We start from the raw sequence: 27,511 nt of genomic DNA, 5'->3' as shown, positions 1-27,511 counted from the left end.
ATGGCACACACATGCTTGGCATAACACTACATTTAATGAATATGTCAGACATGAGCCCATTCTAACTGTAACTTTATTTTTTTGTCTCTTTTAAGGTTATAAAAACTATGATGAATTTTTGTGTCATCTACAAACAGCACCTTCAACCAGATTATTAATATATATTTTTTATTCATTCATGGAACATTGGTGTCACTGACTGGGCCAACGTTAATTGCCTATTCCTACTTGCCCTAGGAATGGCTTACTAGGCCATATGAGAATCAACCACGTTGCTGTGGCTCTGGAGTCACATGTAGGTCAGACCTGGTAAGGACAACAGATTTCCTTCCCTAAAGGACATTAGTGAACCAGATAGGTTTTTCCAACAATTGACAATGGTTTCATGGTTATCAGTAGATTCTTAATTTCAGATACATTGTATCGAATTGAAATTCTACCATCTGCCACAGTGAGACTCAAACTTCGATTCTCAGAATATTATCTGCATTTCTGGATCCATAGTCTATCGATAATACCAGTAGACCAGCACCTCTCCTTAACATGGATGATAAGGAAGTTCAAAGATATGCAGGTTAGGTGCATTGGCCATGCTAAATTGCTCCTTAGTGTCCCAAGATGTGTAGGTTACATGGATGGCAAATGTGTGGGACATAGGGATAGAGTGGGGGGAGAGGGCCTGGGCAAGATACTCTGTCAAAGTTGGTGCAGACTCAATGGGCCCACATGGCCTCTTCTGCACTTAAGGGATTTGATAATTCCATAATTCTAAGAACATTGGTTTTTCGAACGAATCTGGGCATTAGCTAAAAGGTTTTGTGCAGAACCATTATAAAAAGGTTCTAGCATAGCAGTTGGGGCTCTACCCTTTTATGTTTTTAGCCTCATCATTAAGAAAAATTGTAATGTTCATGTGGAAAAACCACAGACTATTTCTGACCCAGTCTACCTAGTTTGTATGCACCGATCAATCCTATAAATGCATCTCCTATCAGTAAATGAAACATTGTGCTGTACAGTGGCCTAAGGCTTCATGCTATCATTTTACTTGTAATTAAATCCAGATGGGTCATTTGGCCTGTACGAGACGATCTGACAAATGTAGTATTTTCTGCTACCTAAGGTAATGAGAAATACCGTGACCATTTTACATATTTTCTCGCAATCAATTTACTGTAATCAGATTTACACCTGCACTACATTAATGCAATATTAGGGCAGCGCAGTGGCACAATGGTTAGCGCTGCTGCCTCAGCGCCAAGGACCCAGGTTCAATTCTGGTCTTGGTCACTGTCTGTGTGGAGTTTGCATTTTCTCCCCACGTCTGCGTGGGTTTCCTCCGGGTGCTCCAGTTTTCTCCCACAGTCCAAAGACGTGCAGGTTAGGTGCTAAGTTGTCCCCAAGTGTCTCGAGATGTGTAGGTTAGGGGGATTAGTGGGGTAAATATGTAGGGTTACTGGGATAGGGCCTGGGTGGGATGCTGTGTTGGAGAGTTGGTGTAGACTCGATGGACCAAATGGCCTCCTCCTGCACTGTAGGAATTCAATGAGAATATTGCAGAGAATCAAAGCCTAAACTTCAACCCATTTATGGCAAAGGTTGTTTAACGATTTACACAGGGGGAGGCGAAAAGTCCAAACTGGAATAACTCCCTTTCAAATAAACGCTTCTGTTCAGAGAATCGCTCAACTTCAACCATACTTTCCTCTGATGGTCCTTCTCCCTCATTCATTCCCCATACATCCAATCTTCATCCACCACTCCATGAATAAGTAGAGGCTATGACTAATGATGAGCTGGTTGTGTTCAAACTTGTTTGTAATGGAAAATTTCCCTCCTCACAGACAAGGTCAGCCTCACAGTTACAATGCCTCTCTGTAAAACTAATAAGCTGAAAGGATTGTGGTTACCCCGTTAACTGGCACAACCCTGTACTTGGGTTTGGGCCTATTGCCTATGAAATGTTTTAAACCTCCATTTGGGTTGTACAGCTGTCTTTTCATATTTGTACTGTCAAAAGAGCATTTCTACAGCACTGATGAACAGAATCTGCAAAGTAGGAGCTGAACTGTACAGTAAGAGTTACAGAACAAGAAAACCCTACTTTAAAAAATATTTGACCTTGAGACACCCCAACTACAGCTTGCATTTGGAACTATTTCCTTAGCATCAGCCTTTCAAAGGAAATAGCGGTCTCATCCCTGAAAGCTATTAAGTCACATCTAGTGGTACAAAGCAGGGATCCACACCAAAGTAAAAACTTCAAACCAATTCCCTGAAGCCAGTTGCACAATTAAGTACTGGCTGCATAGAGTACACTAACAGAAATTGATCATAGAACCATTGAATCCTACAGTGCAGAAGGAGGCCATTGGCCCATTGAGTCCACACCAACCACAATCCCACCCAGGCCCTATCCCTATGCATTTACCCTAGTTAGTCCCCCTGACAGTCAGCGACAACTTAGTACGGCCAATCCACCTAACCTGCATAAGTTTAAAGCATGGAAGGAAACTGGAGCACCTGGAAGAAACCCACACAGACACAAGGAGAACATGCAAACTCCACACAGGAATTGAACCCGGGCCTCTGGCACCGTGAGGCAGCAGTGCTAACCACTGTGCCACCAGTCGTATTTCATTCGTGTGAAATATGTAATCATGACTCTAAAACAGAGAAAACGTCACAGATAAAAGGTTCAGAAAGTGTACTTTGTTTCTCCAAATTACAACTCAATGTCCTATTGTGGAAGTTAGCAGGAAGACACACCATATCTCCCAACCCCAACCTGGTTAATTATGTAACCAGATATTTCATGGTCCAAGCCTGGATACTGCACAGTCCACCACTGTGTCCAAGGGCCATTTGAAAAGTTGCCAAATATCACTGACCCAATATTGAAGAAAGATGGGCCTCTAGAAATGAAGATGGATCTCTGGGAAAATTCTGAGCCGGAACATGGACATGCAATCTGTCCCAACAGGCTCTGCCCAGCATTTAATATGAGGGAACATTTTGCAACTTTATACCAGGAAGACCAATTGTTTTGCCCCTTTCGATAGCATGATAACATTTTTTGTTGAAGTGTACATAAGCAGAAAATTTAGACAAAATATGTCAAAGCTGGGAATTAATCACAAATAGAAATATCATAAAAATCAGAGTTTAACCAGGACAGCAATAGCAATGTTACTCTTTGCTTCCAAGTCTCAGTCACAGACACACCCGCATCAAGGTCACAGTGCTATTCTGAGGGTGGGTGGAATACAGTGAAATCTCCTCGTCCAACCTTCCCCCATTTCATTTCTCCCCATCTTAGTCTCTCTGCCCAATTCACAAATACACCAGCAAGGATTCGCCAACCTCGCTAGCAGCTGGAATTCTCCAATAAATGGAGATTTGGCTGAGTGCCAAATTCTCCGTTCTCAGTGGCAGGGCATACGACATTAGAGCATTCCAGCCACAGTCTCACTGCCATTTCCAAGTTTAAACATACATTCCCCAGATTTTTAAGAACTTATGACATAGGAGCAGAAGTAGGCTATTTGGCCCATTGAATGGCAGAGCAGACTCAATGAGATCATAACTGATCTGATATACTAATCCTCAGCACCACATTCCAGCTTTATCCCCATATCCCTCGATTTCCATACCGATTAAAAAACCTACCTATCTCAGCCTCGAATTTCAGTTTTCCTCTCTTGGTCCTATTTACAAAAAACACGCTATCCATTAGCCTCTGTCCATTAATTATAGTCACGCTCCCTTCATCTTTCCTCTTGGCACCACATTCAGCTTTCCATCTCTCCCTCTAGTACCACTTCTGCTTTCTGCCTTTAGTTGCTGCTGGCCAAGGGATTGGAAGCCATCATTCTGGGATAGGAATTCCTAACCATAAGAGGCTTCTCACTGGCAGCGTACAGTCTGGAGAAACAGCAGTAGGACAGAGATGGTGAGCATTGCCCTGACTAAAGGTGGCAGCTATTGATTTCCATCCAAGAACACAGGCAGATACTTCCTCAAAATGATTATCCCAGGAAATGCGAATGCCTGGCTTACGAATGTGTGTAATTTGCTGCACAGTCAGATACTGCTAGCTTCCTAGGGATACGTATGGGAAAGACAGTATGCTGCATCTTTAAAGTGTGCTTTCATTAATCCCAAAAGTAATTTTCCCCACTTTCTGTAATTCCTCTTCCATGCAGTTCTCTTACAAAGAAAGCAGACAAATAGCAGAACCAGCTGCTCCCAGATTACTGCCAATTTTGCCCCAGAGGCAATCTGTCACCGAGTGTAAGAATTGGCTCCAATCTCTGTTGTTCGGCCTGAAGAAAGGCCTCACCTCCCTGGAAGCCCAGGAATTCAGGGGTATGATCATGTATATGGACTTTCAGCTTACTGTGCCATAGAATCACCACAGTGCAGAAGGTGGCCATTTGGCCCATCAAGTCTGTACCAACTCTCTGAAGGAGCATCCAACCCAGGCCCGCCCCTGATCTATCCCCATGATCCCATGCATTTACCATTGCTAATCCACCTTACTTATATATTTTTTGGACACTAAAGGCGCAATTATTTAGCATGGCCAAGCCAGACGCACCCCATCCCCACCACCAACTTATGTAGAATGGACTGTTTTGACTCAGCAAAATTCTGGAACATGGGGTGCAGGTTACGATATTAAACGATAACCAAATTACTGTGCCAAGTTTTAATCTGCATGACCTACTGGTTACCTGAACAAATGAAAATACTCTTGATGTTTAAGTTGTAATGATAGGCCCTAAATAATCAATCTTAACCAGTCCTACAAAATATTACAGCAACTTTAAAAATAAAGTTAGTAAAACACAGGAGAACCAATGCACAATGTCATTGGTAGTGAGAATAATGTTCCGCCTCCATAGATTTGAGTTCCCACTCTCAGCCATTACTGTTGGGAGGCGCTAAGTAGAAGTCATTGAAGGGCAGAAATAAGAAGACTCATTCCTGGATTGTTCATACATTTCAGTCATCTGCTAGCTCAAGCTGGGATTAATGGATGTAGGAGCAAGGCCACCCACTGGAAACCACTAGAAAAAAAAAGGGGGAACAAACAAGGCTGCAAGAGCGATTTGTATATTTATTAAACTGAGAAGTAGCTTGTATATTTTTCTGGTGATGCTGTTCACCTATGTTTAGGATGAGTCGTTTCCTGCACCAAGTCATTTGTTACTGCCTTCACTGTATTTGGGATTTTTAAAAGGAAAATTGTAGTACCTAGGCAACAAACCAAACTGAATATTGTAAGTGCAGCAATCAACAGCATCCACGCTGAAGAGGTGAAAGAGAAGCAAACAGCTTATCTAGAATCTCTTCTGCTGCCATTCCCTATGTTATTACAGATCACACAAAACACAATAATGTAAAATCCCGTTAGAGTACAGATCCAAAAACAGAGGACAAATTACAGAGAGGCAGAGGTCAAGCATACAGGTGTGTGCATGTCTGTGTGCGCGCGTGCGACATTACTGAACACCCCGGTTGTCTTTTATTTCCATAACTATCAGGGACATTGTACTCCCTTTCATGACTACCACACATTTCAAAATACTTAAAATAATCACCAGCCGGGTCACACCAGCTGGTGTAGTGGTTAGCACTGCTGCCTCACAGCGCCAAGGACCCGGGTTCGATTCCCAGCTTGAGTCACAGTCAGTGCAGAGTCTGCATGTTCTCCCTGCGTCTGCATGGGTTTCTTCTGGGTAATCTGGCTTCCTCTCGCAGTCCAAAAGACGTGCTGGTTAGGTGCATTGGCCGTGCTAAATTCTCCCTCAGTGAACCCAAACAGGCCCTGGAGTGCAGCGTCTAGAGGATTTTTCAGAGTAAGGATTTTCAATGTGAGCCTACCTGTGACACTAATAAATAAACTTAATAAAGAATTCAGGAGAAACATCTTTACCCAGAGAGTGAAGAATGTGGAACTTACAGCTTACAATGTAGTTGAGTTCGCTGGCATGGATCCATTTAGGTGGAAAATGGAGAAGTACATGAGGGAGATGGGTGTATGTTAAAGGGCTAGATGATGTAAGAAGGGAGGTTGGTGTGGGGACAAAACACCAGCATAGACCAGTTAAGCTGAAAGACCTGCAAAGGTGCCTTATAGTCTATGTAATTCTCACAAAGCACAGCTGTGACACCAGCAACTGACTGTAGTACAAGAAAAAACATTTTAAAAAAAACGCATCTTGGAAACTGAGCAGAATGAGTAGACAAAGTGTTGGAGTACCAAAGAGACAACTGCAAGTAAGAGGGATGAAGTAACGTGAGCTGGGGAGAAACAGAGGCAAATGTTTCACATAAAGGAACAGTTTGGATCAACACAGTAGAACACAAGAACATGAGAAGTTGCAAGGACAGAAAATGGCACAGAGAAATAGGAAAGTTACAGCCAATATTCTTGAACCTTTTTCTTCTCTTGCCCAAAAAAACTGAGCCAAACCATGGTCCCACAAAACTGACATTAACTTTGGTGGAAAACTATTTTTAAAAGGCCACATTTAAAGTCAATGTGATTTTCCTGAATAAGCTATAATTGAAATCAGAATGATAAGTTCTTCAACAAATGTTGCATATTTCTAAATTGGATTGATATCTCATGAAATCATGCATCTTATACCTTGACAACGGTCCAGTTGTCTCCAACATACTTGCAATATTATTTAATCAATTCACACTCTGGTATCAGATAAAATATATAAAATTCTAAAATATGGGGTTAACTCTCTTGATTCCACAGACTTGCAGTAAAAATTCTTATGACTGCATGACACTTCCAGTGTAAATTCTCATTATACATTAAGGAGCAACTGGTGAATCAGTATCCTATTGTTTGTAAACTATAGAGCACCAGATTGTGGGAAAAGATAAAGATGCAAATTTGTAGGCAAGTTGTAGAAGATGTAAGAAATAACTAACAGTAATATTGGGGGCTTCAGTTGCTTTAACAAGGACTGGGATAGTAACAGTGTAAAGGACTAAGTGAGAGGATCAAGAGCTGAATGGCTTACTCCTGCTTTTATTTTCTATGGCCGGAATTCTTCAGTCTCGCACACCCCATGCCATTGCCAGCAAGAATGGAGAATTTGGCACTCAGCCATGAGGAAAGAAACATTTTTGGGTCTACTTCTGAGGAATGAAATGGAACAAACTGAATGCGTTTCAATGAGAAAGACTTGGTGATCATTGCATCAGGTTTGGGACCATAATGGAAAAGGCCAACGAACAAACAATCAAGCATTAAAATATGTAATTGGATAGGGGGGAACTAACTTCAATGAGTTGAAAGGAATCCAGCTTCTGTAGATTGGGATAAAATTTGGTAAGCAAAGAAATAAATAACTAGTGGGAGGCCTTCAAAATGGAGTTGGTTTGGGTTCAAAATAGATAATTCAGATGAAAGGTAAAGGAACAACAATCAAAGTTAGAGTCTCCTGGATGATGAAAGATATGAAGTAAAAAAGACAAGTGTGAGGTTTGTAATACAGTCAAGGGCCAAGATGAATATAGAAGTTATAGAAGGAAATAAGGGAAATTCTCTCAGGGTAGAGGAGCTTGGTTAAGGTACTGAACAAGAGAAGAGGATGCTGCCAATGTAGCAGCACTAGGGCAGATATTGATATTAGATATGATAAAATAGATAAAGAAGATGCTTAAAATGTTGGCAGCCCTCATAGTAGAAAAGTTAGCTGGTCTGGATAGGACGCACCTGAGTTTGCTAAAGGAAGCAAGGGTAAAAATGGCAGAGGCTACAGCATGAAATGTAATAGAGAAATTAGTATTATACTTAAAGTGATGGAGAACATGTACATATTGAACTGATAGAGGAAATAGAAAAACAAAATAGATATATGTAAATGAGATACATGTACACACAAAGAACTTTGGCAATCCAAGAGCATTTTTCTGGTTAACTGAAGTAACCACATTAGTAAAGGAAAGTTCAAAAGCAATTCACTTAGAGATCATTTCATGCAGAATCCAATATTCTACAGCAAACGCAGTTTGTTACCTGGGTAGCAGTCAGAGGGATCTTACGTGAATTGTGTCACTTGTTGGCACACATTCACATGACCTGCGTGGGAGTATGTTTGCTGCATGCAGCATCTGTTGTGATGCTTCTAAGCAACATGAAGGTTTGCTGCAAGTTATCAGAAATGAATATACTTGTTTCTGAAATATAGAACGAAAATACCAGAAACCGTGCCCTTAATCTCAAAGAGTGCAGTGGAATCAAAGACACAACTGTCCAAAAATACATTACAAATCATTTATAAACCAACTTTGCCACAAATTTATATCAATATCACAGCTAAGTGGGCACTGAAAGAATCAGTCAGTGATAAATTAATAGTCCGAAAGACATACTGGTTAACTGCTTTGGCTGTGTTAAACTCTCCTTCAGCATATCCAAACAGGCACTGGAGTGTGGTGACTAGGGGATGTTCACAGAAACTTCACTGAAGTGTTAATGTAACCCTACTTGTGACACTAATAAATAAACTTTAATTCCTTCATGGATTCAGCTTCCCAATGGCACATTAAGAAATAGATTTTTTTTTTAATTACAATTCCCAGAGAATTGAAAAGGAATGAAAGTTGGGGATTGAAACGCTGTAGATCTGGGGACAAGAAGATGAAGGCAGCTCATGTGTACATTGCACAGTAAGATTGAATCTGGATATACTTTGACAATTTCACAATTGAACTGTGATTTGGCAGCTCAAATATGTGCAAAGTCTCGAAATAATATTTTCCAAATCTATTTGAGTTTGTGGTAAAAATTTCAGCAACTGCTTATGGGTTGGAGAAAATGCTCTGAAATGGTAATTACTGTAACTGTGAGCAATTTAGTTATTAAATATGGAACAATTCTATCTGTTTAACAACATTCCCCAGTATTATTTTACACAACAATGTGGTGGCTGCTAAGACTGCAATAATAACTTAAAATAGACCAAGCCTATACAATAACTTAAACATCATCCAAAGAGACTTATTTGGCCCACTTTGGGGGGAAATTAAAAGTCATTGACATGTTTACAAAGATTTTTCAATAGTTTAAAAATGCACAAAGTATCATTATGTTAATGAAAGCACGCAAAGGGATAGAAAACTGTTGCAGGCTTTCATACACCAAACATTACTTGTGTAAATATCACACAATTATTACAGCTCAGAAGGAGACTATTTGATTCATCATGTCTGCCAGAGATTCTGTCAAGAGGGTAGTTTTTGGGCTATTGATAAAAAACCAGAGTGGATTCATATTTCATAAATCACAGAATCCCTACAATGCAGAAAAAGCCATTCAGCCCACAAAGTCTGTACCAACTCTGACAGAGTACCTTACCTAGGCCCTCTCCCCCACTACCCCTGTAATCCCACACATTTCCCATGGCTAATCCATCTAACCTGCACATCTTGGGATACTAAAGGGCAAGTTAGCACGGCCAATCCACCCAACCTACACATCTTTGTAACGTGGGAGGAAACCCACGCAGACATAGGGAAAACAAGCAAACTCCCTGAAGGCAGGAATCGACCCCGGGTCCCAGGCAGAACCCTTAAGAGTACTGATAGACAAAGGGATCTGGACGTACACAGGTCACTGAAAGTGGCAATGCAGGTGAAGAAGATAGCCAAGGCGGCATACGGCATGCTTGCCATTGAGTTTAAAACTTGACGAGTCGTGATGCAGCTTTATAGAGCTTTCGTTAGGCCACACTTGGAATATAGTGTTCAATTCTGATCGCCACACTACCAGAAAGATGAGAGGCTTTGGAGAGGGTACAGAAAAGATTTACCAGGATGTTGCCTAGTATAGAGGGCATTAGCTTTCAGGAGAGATTGGAGAAACTTGGTTTGTTCTCACTGGAACGAGGAAGATGGAGGGGCGACGTGATAGAAGTTTACAAGATTATGAGGGGCATGGACAGACTGGATAGTCAGAAGCTTTTTCCCAGGGTGGAAGTGTCAATTATTAGAGGAATAGCTTTAAGGTGCAAGGGGCAAGGTTTAAAAGAGAAATACGAGGCATTTTTTTTTTTAAACACAGTGTGGTGGTGCCTGAAACTAACTAACTGCCGGGGGGAGAAGTGGAAGCAGACACCGTAGTGAGTTTTAAGGGGCGTCTGGACAAATACATGAATAGGATGGGAATGAAGAGATATGGTCCTGGAAGGATAGGGGTTTTTGTTTAGTCGGGCATCATGGTTGGTGCAGGCTTGGAGGGCCAAAGGGCCTGTTCCTGTGCTGTAATTTTCTTTGTTCTCTGTGAGGCAGCAATGCTAACCACTGTGCCACTCTACTTTTTCCTCTTAATATTTTCTACTCCATCAGAAAGATTTCCTAAAGCTATGTACTCTTGTGATTTAGAATGGTCTAATAGAGAAATAACAAACTGTGCACATACTGGACTATTGGTTTTTGCAAACTATGTTATGATTTTAGATGGGAACTTTCCCCTCCTTTTGATCAATTAACAGTTCTCCCAAACCTTGTGCAAGGGTAAAGAAAAACTCAAAACTATATCCTGAAAAAGGAAAGAATTTTTTTAAAGTTTTAAAAACTAAGGCTGCATTATCTGTGGTTATCAACAGTGAGGATCCGGTGAGGATAAAGTCTCGTACAGAAAATTCAATTTTGCACTAAGAATGAATTATTCAATTATTTGAATCAAACAAATAACAGTAAGTTTTGAATTCAGTGTCAAAAAGTTGAATTATCAGACAATTGGAATTAAATGACAATTTTATCCCAGAGTACTTAAGGAACTGGCTCTGAAAATAGTAGGTCTGTTGGTGGTCATTTTCCAAAATTCTTTGGACTATGGAATGGTTCCTACAGATTGGAGGGCAGCTAATGTAAGTCCAGTATTCAAAAAGGGAGATAGAGAGAAAACAGGGAACTATAGCCCTGTGAGCTCAATGTCAATAGTAGGGAAGTTGCTGGATTCCATTATCAAGGATTTCACAGCACAGTATTTGGGAATAATCCGACAAAGTCAGCATGAATTTACAGAAGGAAATTATGTTTGACAAAGCTACTTCTTTGAGGATGTAACTAGTAGAATTGACCAGACAGAATCTGTGGATGTGGTTTATTTAGATTTTCAAAAGGCTTTTGACAAGATCTCAAAAAGCAGATTACTATGTAAAGTTAAAGCACATGGGATTGTGAGTAGTATCTTGAGATAGATAGAAAGCTGGTTAACAGACAGGAAGCAAAGAGCAAGAATAAATGAGTCTTTTTCTGATTGGAAGGCAGTGATTAGTGAGGTACTGCAGGGATCAATGCAAGGACCTCAAATTGTTCACATTATATATTAATGATCTGGAAGTGGGAACTGAATGTGTTATCTTCAAATTAGATACAAAATAGGCTGGGAGGATGAGATGCGAGGAGGATGCAGAGATGATTCAGCACAATTTGGACAGGCTGAGTGAATGGGCATATGTATGGCAGATGCAATATAATGTGGATAATGGTAGCAAAAATACGGCAGATTATTATTTGAATGCGTGTAAATTGAGAGGTGGATACTCAGTGAGACCTTGGTGTCCTCATGCATAAGTTGCTGAAAGTAAACAGGCAGATACAGCAGGCAGTAAAGAAGACAAATGGTATGTTGGCCATCATAGTGAGATGATTTGAGTATAGGAATAGGGATGATTTGCTACAACTGCTAGGGCATTAGTAAGGCAACACCTGGAATATTGTGCACAATTTTGGTATCCTTACCTGAGAAAGGATGTTCTTGCTATAGAGGGAGTGCAGTGAAGTTTTACCAGGCTGATTCCTGGGATGGCAAGACTGTTATATGAGGAGAGACAAAGTCCGTTACAATTATATCAGAGGTTAAAAGAACGAGAGGGGATCTCATAGAAACATATAAAATTCTAACAGGATTTGACAGGTAGATTCAGAAATAACATTCCCGATGGTGGGGGAGTCTAGAACTAGGGTCATAGAACTTTTAGAACTGAGGTGATGAGAAATTTCTTCACCCAGAGGATGGTGAATCTGCGGAAAACATTACCACAGAAAGTAGCTGAAGCCAAAATGTTGTGCGATTTCAAGAAGGGATGAGATAAAGTTCTTGAGGCTAAAGGCATCAAGGGATATGGAGGGAAGGGGGGGGGGGGTGGTGGTGGGATCAGGATATTGAATATGATGATCAGCCGTAATCATAATGAATGGTGGGGCAGGTTCAAAGGGCTGAATGGCCTCCTCCTGCTTCTATTTTCTATGCAAGTTAAAATTAGACTGTGCAAGATGAACTCTGAAATGTATGAGTTCATATTAACAGATTTGCTTATTTTAACACTCCCAAGGAATGCTAGGACAATTTATCCGTTCGAATAGGCTCTTTTGGGATTTAAGTGAGTTAAATTTATTGAACCACACTTTTGGATGGAAAGATCGAGGAGGCTAACAGCACCCGTGTTATTTACGTAGAATGATTCAACAACTTCTAGCAACCACATAAGTGTAGGTAAATTAGGTAAATGCATACATTAGGAAGCTACTGTCCAAGATGCCTTGTTCCTCCAAATATTGTGGTAACAGCAGCTCAATGAGAGACTCACCATGGGAATAAATGCAATGGCATGAAGTTATTGTATTTCTAATTAATATTTACTAAATATGCCATAAGTGGTGGGGATTTGTCCATTCCAGTCAAGGTACCTTTCTAATAGCATGGTACATTTTAACTGTTGATGACCACTCTCTCTAGCACTGAAAATTAACATTTACAAGTAGGGAATCTCATTTCTTAACTTTTGTTGTTTTTCCTTTGCCTCGTTCACCTTTCTTTCAATCCAATATTTCTTTCCTTCTCTTTTTGCTCTCTATACTTGATTTGTTATAGAATTGTGTAAAAAAAATTTGCATTTTTAAGAACATAAGAACATAAGAAATAGGAGCAGGAGTAGGCCATCTAGCCCTTCGAGCCTGCCCCGCCATTCAATAAGATCATGGCTGATCTGTCGCTGCTCAGTCCCACTTTCCCGCCCTCTCCCCATAACCCTTAATCCCCTCTCTTATCAAAAACCCATCAACCCGCGTCTTAAAAATATTTAGCGAGGCAGCCTCCACCACTTCAACGGGCAGAGAATTCCAGAGATTCACCACCCTTTGAGTGAAGAAGTTCCTCCTCAACTCCGTTCTAAACCGCCCCCCCCTTTATCTTGAGGCTGTGCCCCCTAGTCCTACTGTCTTTTTTGAGCGGGAAGAGTCTTTCCACCTCTATCCTATCCATCCCATTCATCATCTTATACGTCTCAATGAGATCTCCCCTCATTCTTCTAAACTCTAACGAGTACAAGCCCAGTTTATTCAGCCTCTCCTCATAGCTCAACCCCTTCAACTCCGGTATCAGCCTAGTAAACCTCTTCTGCACTCCCTCCAAGGCCAAAATATCTTTGCGCAGGTGCGGCGCCCAAAACTGCACACAGTACTCCAGCTGCGGCCTCACCAATGCCCTATACAGCTGCAGCAAGACCTCCCTACTTTTATATTCAATCCCCCTCGCTATGAAGACCAGCATCCCATTCGCCTTCCTGACCACATGCTGCACCTGCAAGCTGGGTTTTTGCGACTCATGCACAAGGACCCCGAGGTCCCTCTGCACCGTCGCCTGCTGCAGTTTTTCGCCCCGTAAGTAATATTCCTTCCTACCATTCTTCCTACCAAAGTGGACCACCTCACACTTGCCAACATTAAATTCCATTTGCCATTTCCTGGCCCATTCGCCCAGCCTATCTAGATCCTTCTGTAGACTCTCCGCACAATTTGCCGTTCCCCCAATCTTGGTGTCATCAGCAAATTTCGACACCCTACACTCGGTTCCCTCCTCCAGATCATCTATATAAATGGTAAAAAGCTGAGGCCCCAGCACCGACCCCTGGGGCACTTCACTAGTCACCATCCGCCAATCTGAATAGCACCCGTTGACCCCCACTCTCTGCCTCCTATTTGACAACCAATCTTCTATCCACGCTAACACCCTACCCCCAACTCCATGTCCCTCGACCTTCTGCAATAACCTCTTGTGAGGTACTTTGTCAAACGCCTTCTGAAAATCTAGAAAGACCACATCCACCAGCTCTCCTCTATCCACCGCCCTAGACACATCCTCATAGAACTCCAGTAAATTTGTCAGACACGACTTCCCTTTAATGAAACCATGCTGCGTCTGCTCTATCAAGCAATTCCCTTCAAGATGCCTCGCAATTTCCTCCTTAATGTGTTTACAGCCAATTAGGCACTTTTGAAATATAACACTGTTGAAAAGTAAGAAATCTAGCCTCAAATTTGCACACAACAACCTCCCTCCCGTAAACAGCAACATAACTTCTTTTTGTTATGTTGATCCAAAGATAAATATTCGGCAGGATATGAGGAAGAGCTTCCCTGTTCTTCCTCAAATAGTGCCACAGGATCTTTTAAACCAATTGGAAATTGGAAAGTGGGACTAGCAGGGTAAACACAGGAATAGGGCTTGGATGTGATTGTTGTTGGTGCAGACTCGATAGGCCGAATGGCCTCCTTCTGCACTGTAGGGATTCTATGATTCACTTGAGAGGGCAGAAGGGGCTTCTGTTTAACACCTCTTCCAATAAACTAGTTCTGGCCATGCGGCACTCACTCAGTACCATACACAAGAGTCAGCCTGAATTTTTGTGCTCAACTCCCTCAGTGGGACTTGAACCTGGAGACTGAGAGACAGGTGTGTTACCTACTGAGCCACCTCTGACACTATTCAAATGGAAGCGTCTTGGTTCAGATTCAGCACCACTCATTCACAACAATCTGATCGGGTAAGGAAATATGCAAGTGGGTTCCCTCTTCACTTGGGGCCAAGATGCTGTGTTGCCAGCACAATACTTTTTGCTCCAGAATTTACAGAAAGTTCCTGTGCAAAACCTGATTTTTTTTAAAAAAATCTACAAATGAATGTGTTGTACATCCTTGCTGCCAGTGGCAGCAAATTATTTTTGGCACATTTCTATCTTCTGTCATCTCGTAGGTAAGAAATTTAAAGGTGTGATCAGAGGTAGTAGTGCATTTCCTTAGCATTCTCACCTCCATTCCATGTTGCATCTTAACGCTCAGCTAATATTAGTCACTCACGATCTCACTGAAACATTAATACTAACAGACTTGAATGACAGTCTCCCACACACTAGAACACTATGTTATTTCTCTCGTGAGCTACAGAAGACTTATAATCACTCCCGCCTCTCAGTCCAGCATTGTTTGCACTGAAATTATAAAATAATTTATTTTTCACAGTACTGCAGTTACTCCGTCATACATTGTCCATTGTACAGCATCACAACTCACCTCCCTTTTCTGTACATCCGTGATTGGCATTGATATTAGCAGCTTTTTTTTGGCATTGATTATACTTTCCCCAAATGGATTATTACACATAGCATTATGCCAGCATATAAACTACAGTCTCCACTTCTTCACCCATAAAAAGGTTCAAAGCAAAAATTATTCTTCACCTTTGTATGTTTTTAAAAAAGGGTATGTTTTCACACATTTCAATTGCTCCAATCAGAACATGAACACCAACTTCTCTAACCATGCACTCGCATTACCAAGTGACTGTACTTCAAAATTACTTCATTGGCTGTAAAGCGCTCTGGGAAGTCCTGAGATGATGGAAGATGCTACGTACAACCACAAGCCTTTCTGACTTTCGCTTTGCATTGTACTATTGCCACCACTTTCTTGCAGTTGTCCTCTACTAAAGGGCCCTCTCACCAATGTAGTGAGATGTGCCTTAATGCGAGTTCTCTTTTCTGTAGAAGAAAAGATAAGTAGATACCCATCATTACCCACCGATTTTGGAATCGTACACGTACTCTCAGCTTCATGAACTGTCCACATACTGACCCTCACCAAACCTCAGCACCATCTATTCAAATCTTAACCACCTCCTATTCGATAAAAACAAGTTATATGTTGAGCATCACAAGCAACAAAGCACGCAGAGTGTGCTCTGCAACACACGCGGATGTACTGGTAAATTGCTCAGAACAGCTTTGACGCACAGCAAGGCTGACTATAATTTGCATAGATCAAGGCATTGCAAGCTTTTCGCTTCTATCGCAATTGCATCTGCTGTTGATCCCAGCTATACTTAAGAGTTGCATAACAATTAACAATACAGTACATAAACTCAAGAAAGAGCAGATGCTGAGACATGCAAAGATTCCTAGACATTACACACTGTTAGGTCTCAAAGCAGTATTTATTACCTCAGAGATGACAGTCCAGAAACAGAAGAGAGATAAGAAAACAAGGAGCTGGGATTTCATGTTGCTTTCAGCTGTTTTCTGCAAAAGATCCATTTACAGCGAGTATGTGGTAAAGAACTGAATTATAATCTAGATAATTACAGGTATTTAGTCCCTTTTTCCTAGGCAACCCAGTAATGTTTGTAAATGAGATCCTTACATACTGCTCCCGCACTAAACCCACGCCCACAAAACCCCAGTGGAATTCGTTAGTGAGGACTTCCCCTTTTAACCCCCAGACTGCCAACTTGCATTACTCAACGCATCACAGAAACTGCATGGCAGCATTTTTAAAACAATTCTGTTTTTACCAGTTTGTATCTGATTTAGTGAAAAAACAGAATTATTCTAATCGAGACTTATAAGACTAAACTGATCTGAAGATCAAATTTAAATTTTAAAAGATCTTTTGAAGACTACATTTTCGGAATTACTAAGAGGAGGATTTCTGTGGCTGTCTTGATTGCTCAGTTGATTAAAACACCGCCCACTGTATCACTGAGCCACGCAGACCGGTGTTCTGCAGCAACTAAGATCCTCAATTGGCCTTGGCGTCTCTTGGCTAGAGAGGGAGGAGTTATCTTTCCCAATTGCTCCTCATTATAACTAATGGCCCACCCCTTTTCCCAACTCTGACGCTCAGTGGGCGAGATTGGGTATTTGTGTCGGACCTTACACATTCTTTCCCCCTCCCAGTCAGGAATATTTTACCTCATGGCATCTATATTAAGGTATGAAAATGAGCAACAAAGCATCAGTGTCATTTTTTAAATATTCATTCATGGGACATGAACATCACTGGCTGGCCACCATTTCTTTATTGCCCATCCCTAGTTGGTCTTGGAGGGCAGTTGAGAGTCAACCACATTGTTGTGGCTCTGGAGTGACATATAGGTCAGTCCAGTAAGGACAGCAGATTTCCTTCCTTAAAGGACATTATTGAACCAGATGGGTTTTTCCAAACAATTGATAATAGTTTTATGGTCATCCTTAGGTTCTTAATTCCAGATTTTTTTTAAATTGAATTCAAATTTCACCATCTACCATGACAGGATTCAAACCTAGGTCCCCAGAATATTGGCTGAATTGCTGGATTAATAGTCCAGTAATAATACCACTAGGCCATCACCTCCTCTTTGTAAAATTATGTGCCTGTACCAGCCAAGAACTTTGGGGAAAGTACTAAAAAAGGAGCTCAAAAAGCATAGAGTGTGATCGCAAAACCATCCTTCATGAAGCGTGACAGGACTCAATACACTACCAAATTAAGCAATATTTTTCAATAAAATTCATCGTAAATAAAATAATCGGTTTAATTACAGACATGACTGCAGCAATTATCTACTTTTAATCATCATCGTCCATCCTCCTCACAACTGAGGTTCCCACCTAATTCTGTATCATCCGCAAACTTGGAAGTATGGACGAGGACCTGGCAGATGGAGTGTAATATTAGCGTGAGGTTATACACTTTGGTAGAAATAATAGTAGGAAGGAATATTATTTAAAGGGTGAAAAGCTGCAGCATGCTACTGTGCAGAGGGACCTGGGTGTCCTTGTGCATGAATCGCAAAAACTCAGTCTGCAGGTGCAGCAGGTGATCAAGTAGGTGAATGGGATGTTGGCCTTTGTGGTGAGGGGGATAGAATATAAAAGCAGGGAGGTCTTGCTGCAACTGTACAAGGCACGGGTGAGGCCACAACTGGAGTACTGTGTGCAGTTTTGGTCCCCTTATTTGCATAAGCATGTATTTGCCTTGGAGGGAGTACAGAGAAGGTTCACCAGGCTGATACTGGAGATGAGGGGGTTAGCATATGAGGAGAGATTAAATAGACTGGGCCTGTACTCGTCAGAATTTAGAAGGCTGAGGGGGGATCTTATATAGACTTACAAGATAATGAAGGGGCTAGATAGAGTAGAGATAGAGAGATTCTTTCTGCTTAGAAAGGAAAACAGAACTAGAGGGCACAGCCTCAAAATAAGGGGGTGGGGGTGGGGGTGGGGGTGGGGGTGGGGGAGTTTAGAATGGAGTTGAGGAGGAACTTCTTCACTCAAAGGGTGGTGAATCTCTGGAATTCTCTGCCCATTGAAGTGGTGGAGGCTACCCCGTTGAATATATTTAAATCACGGGTAGATCGGTTTCTGAAAGACAAGGGAATTGAGGGTTATGGGGAGAAAGTGGGAAAGTGGAACTGATCCAGTTCAGATCAGCCATGATCATGTTGAATGGCAGGGCAGGCTCGAAGGGCTAGATGCCTACTCCTGTCCCTATTTCTTACGTTCTTAAATTCTCCCAAAAAAGTTCTAAGTATCGAATGTGTAAAAACTGGAGTAAATCCTGCTGATTTTTTTTCAGTGAAAGTTTCAAAATGAATCTCCCACACTCTATGCACTGTAGAGTGCCCTAGTGTGATTCACTCCAAAAATCAGTGGGTGAGTCCAATGCCCGCTGATGAGGCCAGCAGCATAGCACTGAGTGGGCCATTGTAAATGCACCAATCTGTCAGAGTGGAGATTGGCACATGCGCAGTAGCCCGCATTGCCAGCCTCCTGATTGTTGGTTAGCTTCATTGCTGGCCAGCCCTGCGACCACCACATTACTGGCTGTGTGACCGCACCACCCCCCCCGCATAGCCCAATCACTGACCCTCCCCAGATGTGTCCGTGCCAGCCTTACCCACTTCCCCCACTACTGCCCTCAGCCTGCCTTAATGTCTGCCCCTCCACTGTAGCCCCCAATCTCCCAATCCACCCCCACCGGCAGCCCTGATCCCCACCCTGATCGCTAGCCTCGCTCCCTCTGTCACTTAGCCCAAGTGCAGAGTGGCAGTTGGACCCTTTCCCACCCCCACTGATCACCCCCAGAGGCCCTACCCCATTAGGCACAGCCCCTATTAGGCTTCACCCCCTTGGCACTACACAATGCCCAGAGGCTACTGCTAAGGTGCCTATGCAAGCACTGCCAAGCTGACAATGCCCTGAGGGCACCCCTCGCATTTAACCTTCTGGGGAGGTCTCGATTGCCCCCTCCCCCCCCTTTCACTCCAGCAGGGTCAGGCTGCCAGCTCCCTGCAAGTGCAAAGTGACAGTAAACCCTGCTGGAATGAACCATTGCTGCCAGGGAGCAGGGGGAGATGTTAGCGGGCCTGGAGATTTCTGTCCCGGGCCTGCTAATCAAATGTAAAGTAGATGTAAATCACCATTACCATAAATCAGGCAGCTCCATGCCAATTTCTGGCTGACGGAGACTCACAGAGTCCGGAGTGCCCCGTGGGGTCTGCCAGCCCACTGCACTACAAAAGCAGCACAGTGGGCCGGGGGAATCACCCCCATTATATTTTGTTGCCATGTTGTAGTTTGTGAGAAACTGGGAGCCAAGAACTGATTCGTTAACCAAACCTCAATCCATGCTGATGTGTCACCCCCAATCCTATTTGTTTTCTAGCCTCTTTTGTGGGACCTTATTGAAAACCTTCCTGAAATCCAAATACACCACATATACTGATTTCCCCCTTAACTATTTTGTTACATCCTCAAAAAAACTCTTAGAGTTTATCAAGGAGGATTTTACTTTCATAAATCTGTCCAATCATGCCATTAGTTTCTAAGCAATCAATTATCATATCCTGTATAATAGATTCTAGATTTTTTCCTGCTACTGATGCCAAGTTAATTAGTCTATAGTTCTTTGTTTTTTTTCTCCCTCCTTTCTTAAATAGTGGGATCGGGAATGCTCTGCCTCAATAATCCAACAGTAACTTTCAAAAGGGAATCTGACATGTCTTAAAAGGAAACATTTGCATGATTGTGGGGAAAGAGTGGAGGAGTGGAACTAATGGGATCTCTCTTTCAAATGGGTACAAAGGACTGAGTGAGTTCCTTCTGTGGTTCCTTCAATCACACGCCTTTAAAGAAATGAAAGGATAGAAGTGGAGGAACATCGGGCGCTAAAGATAAATGGCATAGTGGTTAGCGCTGCTGCCTCACAGTGCCAGGGTCCCGGGTTCGATTCCTGGCTTGGGTCATTGGCAGTGCAGAGTCTGCACGTTCTCTCTGGGTGTTCTGGTTTCCTCCCATAGTCCGAAAGATGTGTTGCGTAGGTGCATTGGCCATGCTAAATTCTCTCTGTGTACCCAAACAGGCACCTGAGTATGGCGACTAGGGGATTTTCACAGTAACTTCATTGCAGCATTAATGTAAGCCTACTTGTGACACTAATAAATAAACTTTAAACTTAAAAACAGTCATCCACAGGGTAAAGGATACAATAATCTGGTCATTATGATATTAGACCAGTAACCCAGAACATCACTATTTTGCTCATAACCAGTGAAATTGAATAACTCTGGTAATAAACAATATGTGACTCTAGTATGGGTGGGATTTTCCAGCCATGCTCGCCCCAAGACTGGAAAATCCCACCAGAGGTCAACAGACAGATGTGTACATTGTGACACATTTCCTTCAAGTGATAAAGAGGAGCTTAGTCATAAGGGAAAAAAAAGTAGTTACAAGAAACACTTACATTGGTGTAAGTTCTGGTTTAGTGATAGTGTGCAGTGAGCTGTGGGTTCTAACCCCACTCCAGCATTTAATCATGTAACCCCAGTTGCTGTTTTGGTGTAGCACTGAGGGAAGGCAAGGTGGTCAGAGGTACTGTCTTCCAGACGGGATGGTAAACGGAGGCCTCTCCACTCTCAGGGTGATAGGAAAGAACTATTTGAAGAAAACAAACGAATTTGTCTACTGTCTAAGTTATGTATCCATCAACCTATTGTGGTATCCCTTAACCCATTGATTGTGAGATCTTGCTGGTTGAGAATTGGTTTCTACAAGTCTCTGCAAACAACAGCATATACAGATCAAAAGTAGTTAAAAGCCTGTGATCATGTAAGGCACAACAAAAATGCAAGTTCTTTGCTTTAGTAAATGTCATGAATTTAGAGAATTTGGAACAAAAGATTATTATTGGAGTTACTTCTCCATCATAATCTAGGTTAAGATTCTGTTCTGAGTGTCTATCAGGCTGTTGTAATAGGCTCCATTACATGGAATGTAATTAATTCTACTTTGAAGACTAGATTCCGTTGGACATAATCTTCCTTTTACACATTTAGTAATTTATTCATTTTAAACAGGTTAATGACTCTGGCAATGATACGCAAAATAATTGTATGTATTTATTAATAATCTTGGATAACCTTTGATCCTAATGTCCAGACTGGGCAGACGAAATCCAACAGCGTACCACTGTGACCGACTAACAATATAACAAGAGTTGGTGATCACACCCCCACCTCCACCACAACCCCTCTCTCTCACCCCACCAACCACACACACACACACACACACACACACAGCGCGCAATAATATTTCATGGCTCCCTATTCATAAAAACACACTAACACATTTTCTAACTTTTCTGTTTCCCAGATGATCAGTACCTGCAGTAGCTCTGTGTTGGGTGTACTGATTTAAGTCATCTCAATTCATTATTCCCAACAAACAGTAAGAGTTTCTGCTTTTGACTGGCCTTGGCCTCTCTAACTGCATTACCAACTTTACTGTCATTCATCAGCTGTATTTCTGACAAAAAATCTCTGAATGTTCACCTTCTCCTTAAGTTTCTGAGTAGAGCTTATTTGGAAGCTTTTTCTCTAAATTCTCTGATTCACCTGCCTTTTCCCTGTCTAACTGTCAGGAAACATCATCCAAATGATCTGATTAGCATTGGACTCTGATTGGTGGAGTCGACTATTTTAGGAAAGAGACAACATTTCGATGGTGTTGGCTGATTTCTCTGAGCTGCTTCCTTTTTTTAATGACTCACATCTATTGATTCCCAAATCTTAACCTGAATCATGAAAACTCAGCTCCCTTTGCAAATCTTTACTGAGTTTTCAAACTTCTTGTAATGGATTTCACCTGCTTGCTAATATTTAAAGCATTAGTTTGTGCAAAATTGAGCTTGGGATATCGATATCATAAAATATTTAGAAGATAACAGAGTGGCGAGAATGTGGAACTAGCCACCACAGGGAATGAATGAAGTGATTTTTAAAAAATTAATTCATGGGATGTGAGAGTCATTGGCTGGGCTAGTATTTATTATTATTATTATTGCCCATCCCTGAGGGCATTTAAGAGTCAACCACATTGCTGTGGATCCAGGATCACATGTAGGCTGGACTAGATAGGAAAAATTTCCTTCCCTAAAGGACATTAGTGAACCAGATGAGTTTTTACGACAATCAGTAATGGTTTCATGGTCACCATTGGACTTTGTATCAATTCATTTAAAGGAATGCTACATAAGCATATGAAAGAGGAGAGCAATGGTAGATTTAGATGAGAAATGATGAGAGGAGGGTGGAGTGCAGCGTAAACACTGGCATGGACTGATTGGAGTAGTTGACCTGTTTCTATGCCATATAACTTGTATAATCCTGTGGAGCAACTTAACCCCCAAGATCCCAGATGGGTAGGTGTCTACAATACATTACTTTAATGAATTAAGCACTACAAACAGTTCAACGTGAGTCCTCAGAATAATCATAGAATAGAATCCATAGAACCCCTACAGTGCAGAAAGAGGCCACTCAGCCCATCAAGCCTGCATCAACAACAATCTTACCGAGGCCCTATCCCAGTAACTGCATGTATTTGCCCTCCCACTAAGGGGCAATTTAGCATAATCAACATAACCCGCACGTCTTTGGACTGTGGAAGGAAACCAGTGCACCCAGAGGAAACCCACGCAGACACAGGGAGAACGTGCAAACTTCGCACAGTCACCCAAAGCCGGAATTGAACCCAGGCCCCTGAAGCTGCGAGGCAGCAGTGCTCTAACCACCACTTTGAAAATGAAATAGGCAGTTTACTAATCTGAAAGTTAAAAGAAAACATTCTAACAAAGTCCAGAACATCTCATTTGTTGCTCTGCTGGTTATGAGCTAATTGTTCCATTGAGTTTTAATGAAGCTTTGATCACAGTTGGGGGTTCTGGAAATGATGCAGCAATGAATTCAAGTCTTTGATTTCACTAAAAGCAATAGTCCCTTCACAACTTCACAGGAAGATTCACACTGATTCCATCATCTAAATCTTCCTTAAAAAAATAGAATAGAACAGCTTCAAAATGGAATGCTTTCTAGATAGATTTAGATTTAATATTGAAATCCATAAAGATAATGCCCATGAAAAAATTAAAACAAAGAATTTCATCATATATGATATTGAACACTACATATGGCCTAGCTTGCACATGGCTTCTACAAAAATAGGTTATGGATTTAAAACGCAATTAGAATGGGATAAAAACAAATTGATTTCAGATTTGTCAAAATATTTCAATTAAAGTACATAAGCTTTTTAATCTCCATGTGGCTACTTTGCTATAAAATCTTTTAAAATACTTTCAGGGAAATCACCAGAGAAGATGCTCTGAATGTTTTTTAATAAAATTTATTACTTATCTTTTATTTATTAGTCACAAGTAGGCTTACATTAACACTGCAATGAAGTTACTGTGAAAATCCCCTAGTCGCCACACTCTGGGGTAACAATAAACCCTGCAAATAAAATGCCCTGCAATTCAAACAGCATTAGACTTTCTTTATTATGGTCACGCTCATTATTCCTACCCTTACTTCTTGCTCACCATCTTTCTCTTCTATCATTTTGATTTTATCAGGAGGCCATGGCGTAACAGTATTATCGCTAGACTATTAATCCAGAAATTCGAGCTAATGTTGTCGGGACCTGGGTTCAAATCCCACCTCGAGAGTTGGTGGAATTTGAATTCAATAAATTAATTCAATAAAAAATTTGGAACTAAGAATCTACCAATGACCATGAAACCATTGTCAATTGTTGGAAAAACCCATCTGGTTCACTAATGTCCTTTAGGAAAGGAAATCTGCCGTCCTTATTTGGTCTGGTCTACACAGCAATGTGATTGACTCAACTGCCGTCCAAGGGCAACTAGGGATGGGCAATAAATGTTAACCAGCCAGTGATGCCATGTCCGATGAATCAATGGATTTAAAAAATGTGACCTCGATTCTACAACTTCCTACTTATATTTTCAAACTTTTACTTTGCCACTTTCCATTGCCTCTTGGAATTCATCATCTATTTTGGAGGGAATGTTAACATTAAGAAAACCGAAAGCAAGTTTATGGGATTATTTTCTCAATAGATCAAGATCCAGAAGTCAGTAGATCATATACACCAATCGGTTAATGTTTGATATGTTTCAGAGAAATCAACCGGGAAGCAGTACCACACGATGTGTTAGCTCATCGTTGAGGTCAACAGTATGATTGTACCCTGACAAGATCTTATTCACAACCAGCTAGGTGGTTAAAACAAAATCCCAGTAATGGCACGAATGCAGTTTAGACATTAATGTGTGATATACCAGTCTTAGCCATTTTCCATTATAGGGTGTCTAGAGGGAAAAAATGTTAAAGATATGGAATGTCATTTTCGATAACATAACAATGGGGGAGGGGCGGCATAATGGTGTTGTCACAGGACTAGTAATCCAGAGATCCATTAACAATTGGAATTAAAAGTCTAACGATGACCATAAAAGAGTAATTGGAGAAACCCATCTGGTTCATTAGTGCCTTTTAGGGCAAGAAATGTGGCCTATATGTAGAATCATAGAATCCCTACAGTGCAGAAGGAGGCCTTTTGGCCCATCGAGTCTGCACCAGCCACAATCCCACACAGACCTTATCTCCATAACCCCACATAAGTCTAAAAAAAAAGAAAATTACAGCACAGGAATAGGCCCTTCAGCCTTCCAAGTCTGCACTGACCATGCTGCCCAACTTAACTAAAACCTTCTACCCTTCTGGGGACCATATCCCTCTATTCTCATCCTATTCATGTACTTGTCAAGATGTCCCTTAAAAGTCATTACCGTATCTGCTTCCACTACCTCCCCCAACAATGAGTTCCAAGCACCCACTACTCTGTAAAAAGTCTGCCTCGTACGTCTCCTTTAAACCTTGCTCCTCGCACCTTAAACCTATGCCCCCTGGTAATTGACTCTTCCATCCTGGGAAAAGCTTCTAACTATCCTTTCTGTCCATGCCTCTCATAATCTTGTAGACTTCTAACAGGTCACCCCTCAACTGCCGTCACTCCAATGAGAACAAAGTTTCTCCAGCCTCTCCTCATAATGCCCTCCATACCAGGCAGCATCTTGGTAAATCTTTTCTGTACCCTCTCCAAAGCCACCACATCTTTCTGGTAGTGTGGCGACCAGAATTGAACACTATATTCCAAGTGCAGCCTAACTAAGGTTCTATAAAACTGCAACGTCACTTGCCAATTTTTAAACTCAATACCCCAGCCAATGAAGGCAAGCATGCTGTATGCCTTCTTGATTACCTTCTCCACCTGCATTGCCACTTTGTGATCTGCGTACCTGTACACCCAGATCCCTTTGCCTATCAATACTCTTAAGGGTTCTGCCATTTACTGTATATTTCCTATCTGTATTAGACTTTCCAAAATGCATTACCTCACATTTGTCCAGATTAAACTCCATCTGCCATCTCTCCCCCAATGTCTCCAACTGATCTATATCCTGCTGCATCCTTTGATGGTCCTCATCGCTCTCCACAAATCCACCAACCTTTGTGTCGTCCACAAACTTACTAATCAATCCAGTTACATTTTCCTCCAAATCATTTATATATATTACAAACAGAAAAGGCCCCAGCACTGGTCCCTGAGGAACACCACTTGTCATAGCCCTCCATTCAGAAATGCACCCTTCCACTGCTACTTTGTCTTCTTTAACCAAGCCAGTTTTGTAATCACCTTGCCAGCTCACCTCTGATCCCATGCGACTTCACCTTCTGCACCAGTCTGCCATGAGGGACGTTGTCAAAGGCCTTACTGAGGTCCATGTAGACAACATCCACTGCCCTACCCTCAATCATTTTTGTCACTTCCTCGAAAATCTCAATCAAGTTCATGAGACACGACCTCCCCTTCACAAAACCATGTTGCCTCTCACTAATACGTCCACTTATTTCCAAGTGGGAATAAAGCCTGGCTCGAGAAGTTCTCCCAATAATTTCCCTACCACTGATGAAAGGCTCACCGGCCTGTAATTACCTGGATTATTCTTGCTACCCTTCTTAAACAAAGGAACAACATTCAGATTCACAAAAATGTGGTTGACCATTATATAGGCCAACATAGATTTTTAAAAATTCATTTAGGGGATGTGGGTGTCAGTGGCTAGACTAGCATTTAGTGCCCAATGTGGCAGTATCGTAGCTGATAAGGTTTAACCGAGGCGCGATTATTGCTTATTGCTTCTTGGCCTTTTGGCTAAGATCAAGTGTAGTATCAACATGCTGCGCTTGATGGAAGTCATTAGGTTACATTTCAGCTTCATTTGAAGCAATTTTTTAAAGTGGCATCTCGGCCTTTTGGCTAAGATGCAAATTAGATCAAGCCTTGGAGGTGGAGCTACACCTACTCCAATCAGCTTGGATCATGTAGATCAAGCCTAAGACAGGAGGTGAGAGCCCTGTCTTGTCAGCTTGGATCGGGAATGTCCCAACTTGTTGGGACTCTGAATTAGCTTTAATTTGACTTGATTGGATTGGAATAAAGTAAACAAAAAAAAAATTATTGCCCAATTAGAGATGAAGTATAGATGCTGGCCTAGCCAGCAATACCCACATCCGATGAGTGAAAGAAGTGTCAAAATGTTCAGTAATTGATCTTTCTACACAATCCGCTCATTAGAAAGTGTCACGTCATGGGAGGTCTCATGCAGACCTTACTGAAATCCCAGTGGCTGGGACAGGAAACATTGGGCGGAAATCTCCGTTTTTGAGACTAAGCGTGGTGGTGGGCAGCTCTGGTAGCACCTTTCCCGCTGGCCAGAATAGCAGGATCCCACACCAGATTCTGCACTTGGGACGACATTAAATTATGCAGAGGTGAACCAGCAGCTGATTCGTCCACCCGCTGTCAGACAAGGTTCAAAGGTCCCGAAGCCGTATTGAAACACCAGTCCAGCACACTCTTATCATTCTCTCCAGCACAGCTGTCTTCGCCAGACGGTGCAGTATGTCAGCAACCCAGCGGGAAAAGGCTAGCGTCCTCAAGAAATCAAT

At 41.8% G+C, this 27,511-nt stretch overlaps 1 protein-coding gene and 1 non-coding gene across 4 annotated transcripts in view; one reads left to right on the top strand and one right to left on the bottom strand.

Annotated features, from left to right (window-relative positions):
* The window catches only part of LOC145356463 (platelet-derived growth factor subunit A-like), a 73,512-nt gene extending 56,663 nt beyond the window's left edge, over positions 1-16,849 (bottom strand). For 2 of the 3 annotated variants that reach the window (XM_080209198.1, XM_080209199.1), the window contains exon 1: positions 16,317-16,849. In XM_080209198.1, coding sequence (XP_080065324.1) covers positions 16,317-16,409 — 93 coding nt within the window. In that variant the 5' untranslated portion in view covers positions 16,410-16,849. The remainder of the gene's footprint in view (positions 1-16,316) is intronic. The other variant, XM_080209200.1, reaches the window with a different exon arrangement.
* A 9,845-nt stretch (positions 16,850-26,694) lies between these two features.
* Positions 26,695-26,886, top strand: LOC145356713 (U2 spliceosomal RNA). Its single transcript, XR_013889190.1, has one exon. It is a non-coding gene; the product is annotated as a U2 spliceosomal RNA (small nuclear RNA).
* Positions 26,887-27,511: the final 625 nt, after the last annotated feature.

Source organism: Carcharhinus amblyrhynchos, chromosome 21 (assembly GCF_965287045.1).
Source record: "Carcharhinus amblyrhynchos chromosome 21, sCarAmb.v2.hapA, whole genome shotgun sequence".
Taxonomy (NCBI): Eukaryota; Metazoa; Chordata; class Chondrichthyes; order Carcharhiniformes; family Carcharhinidae; genus Carcharhinus; species Carcharhinus amblyrhynchos.
This window is presented reverse-complemented; position numbering and strand designations above follow the sequence as displayed.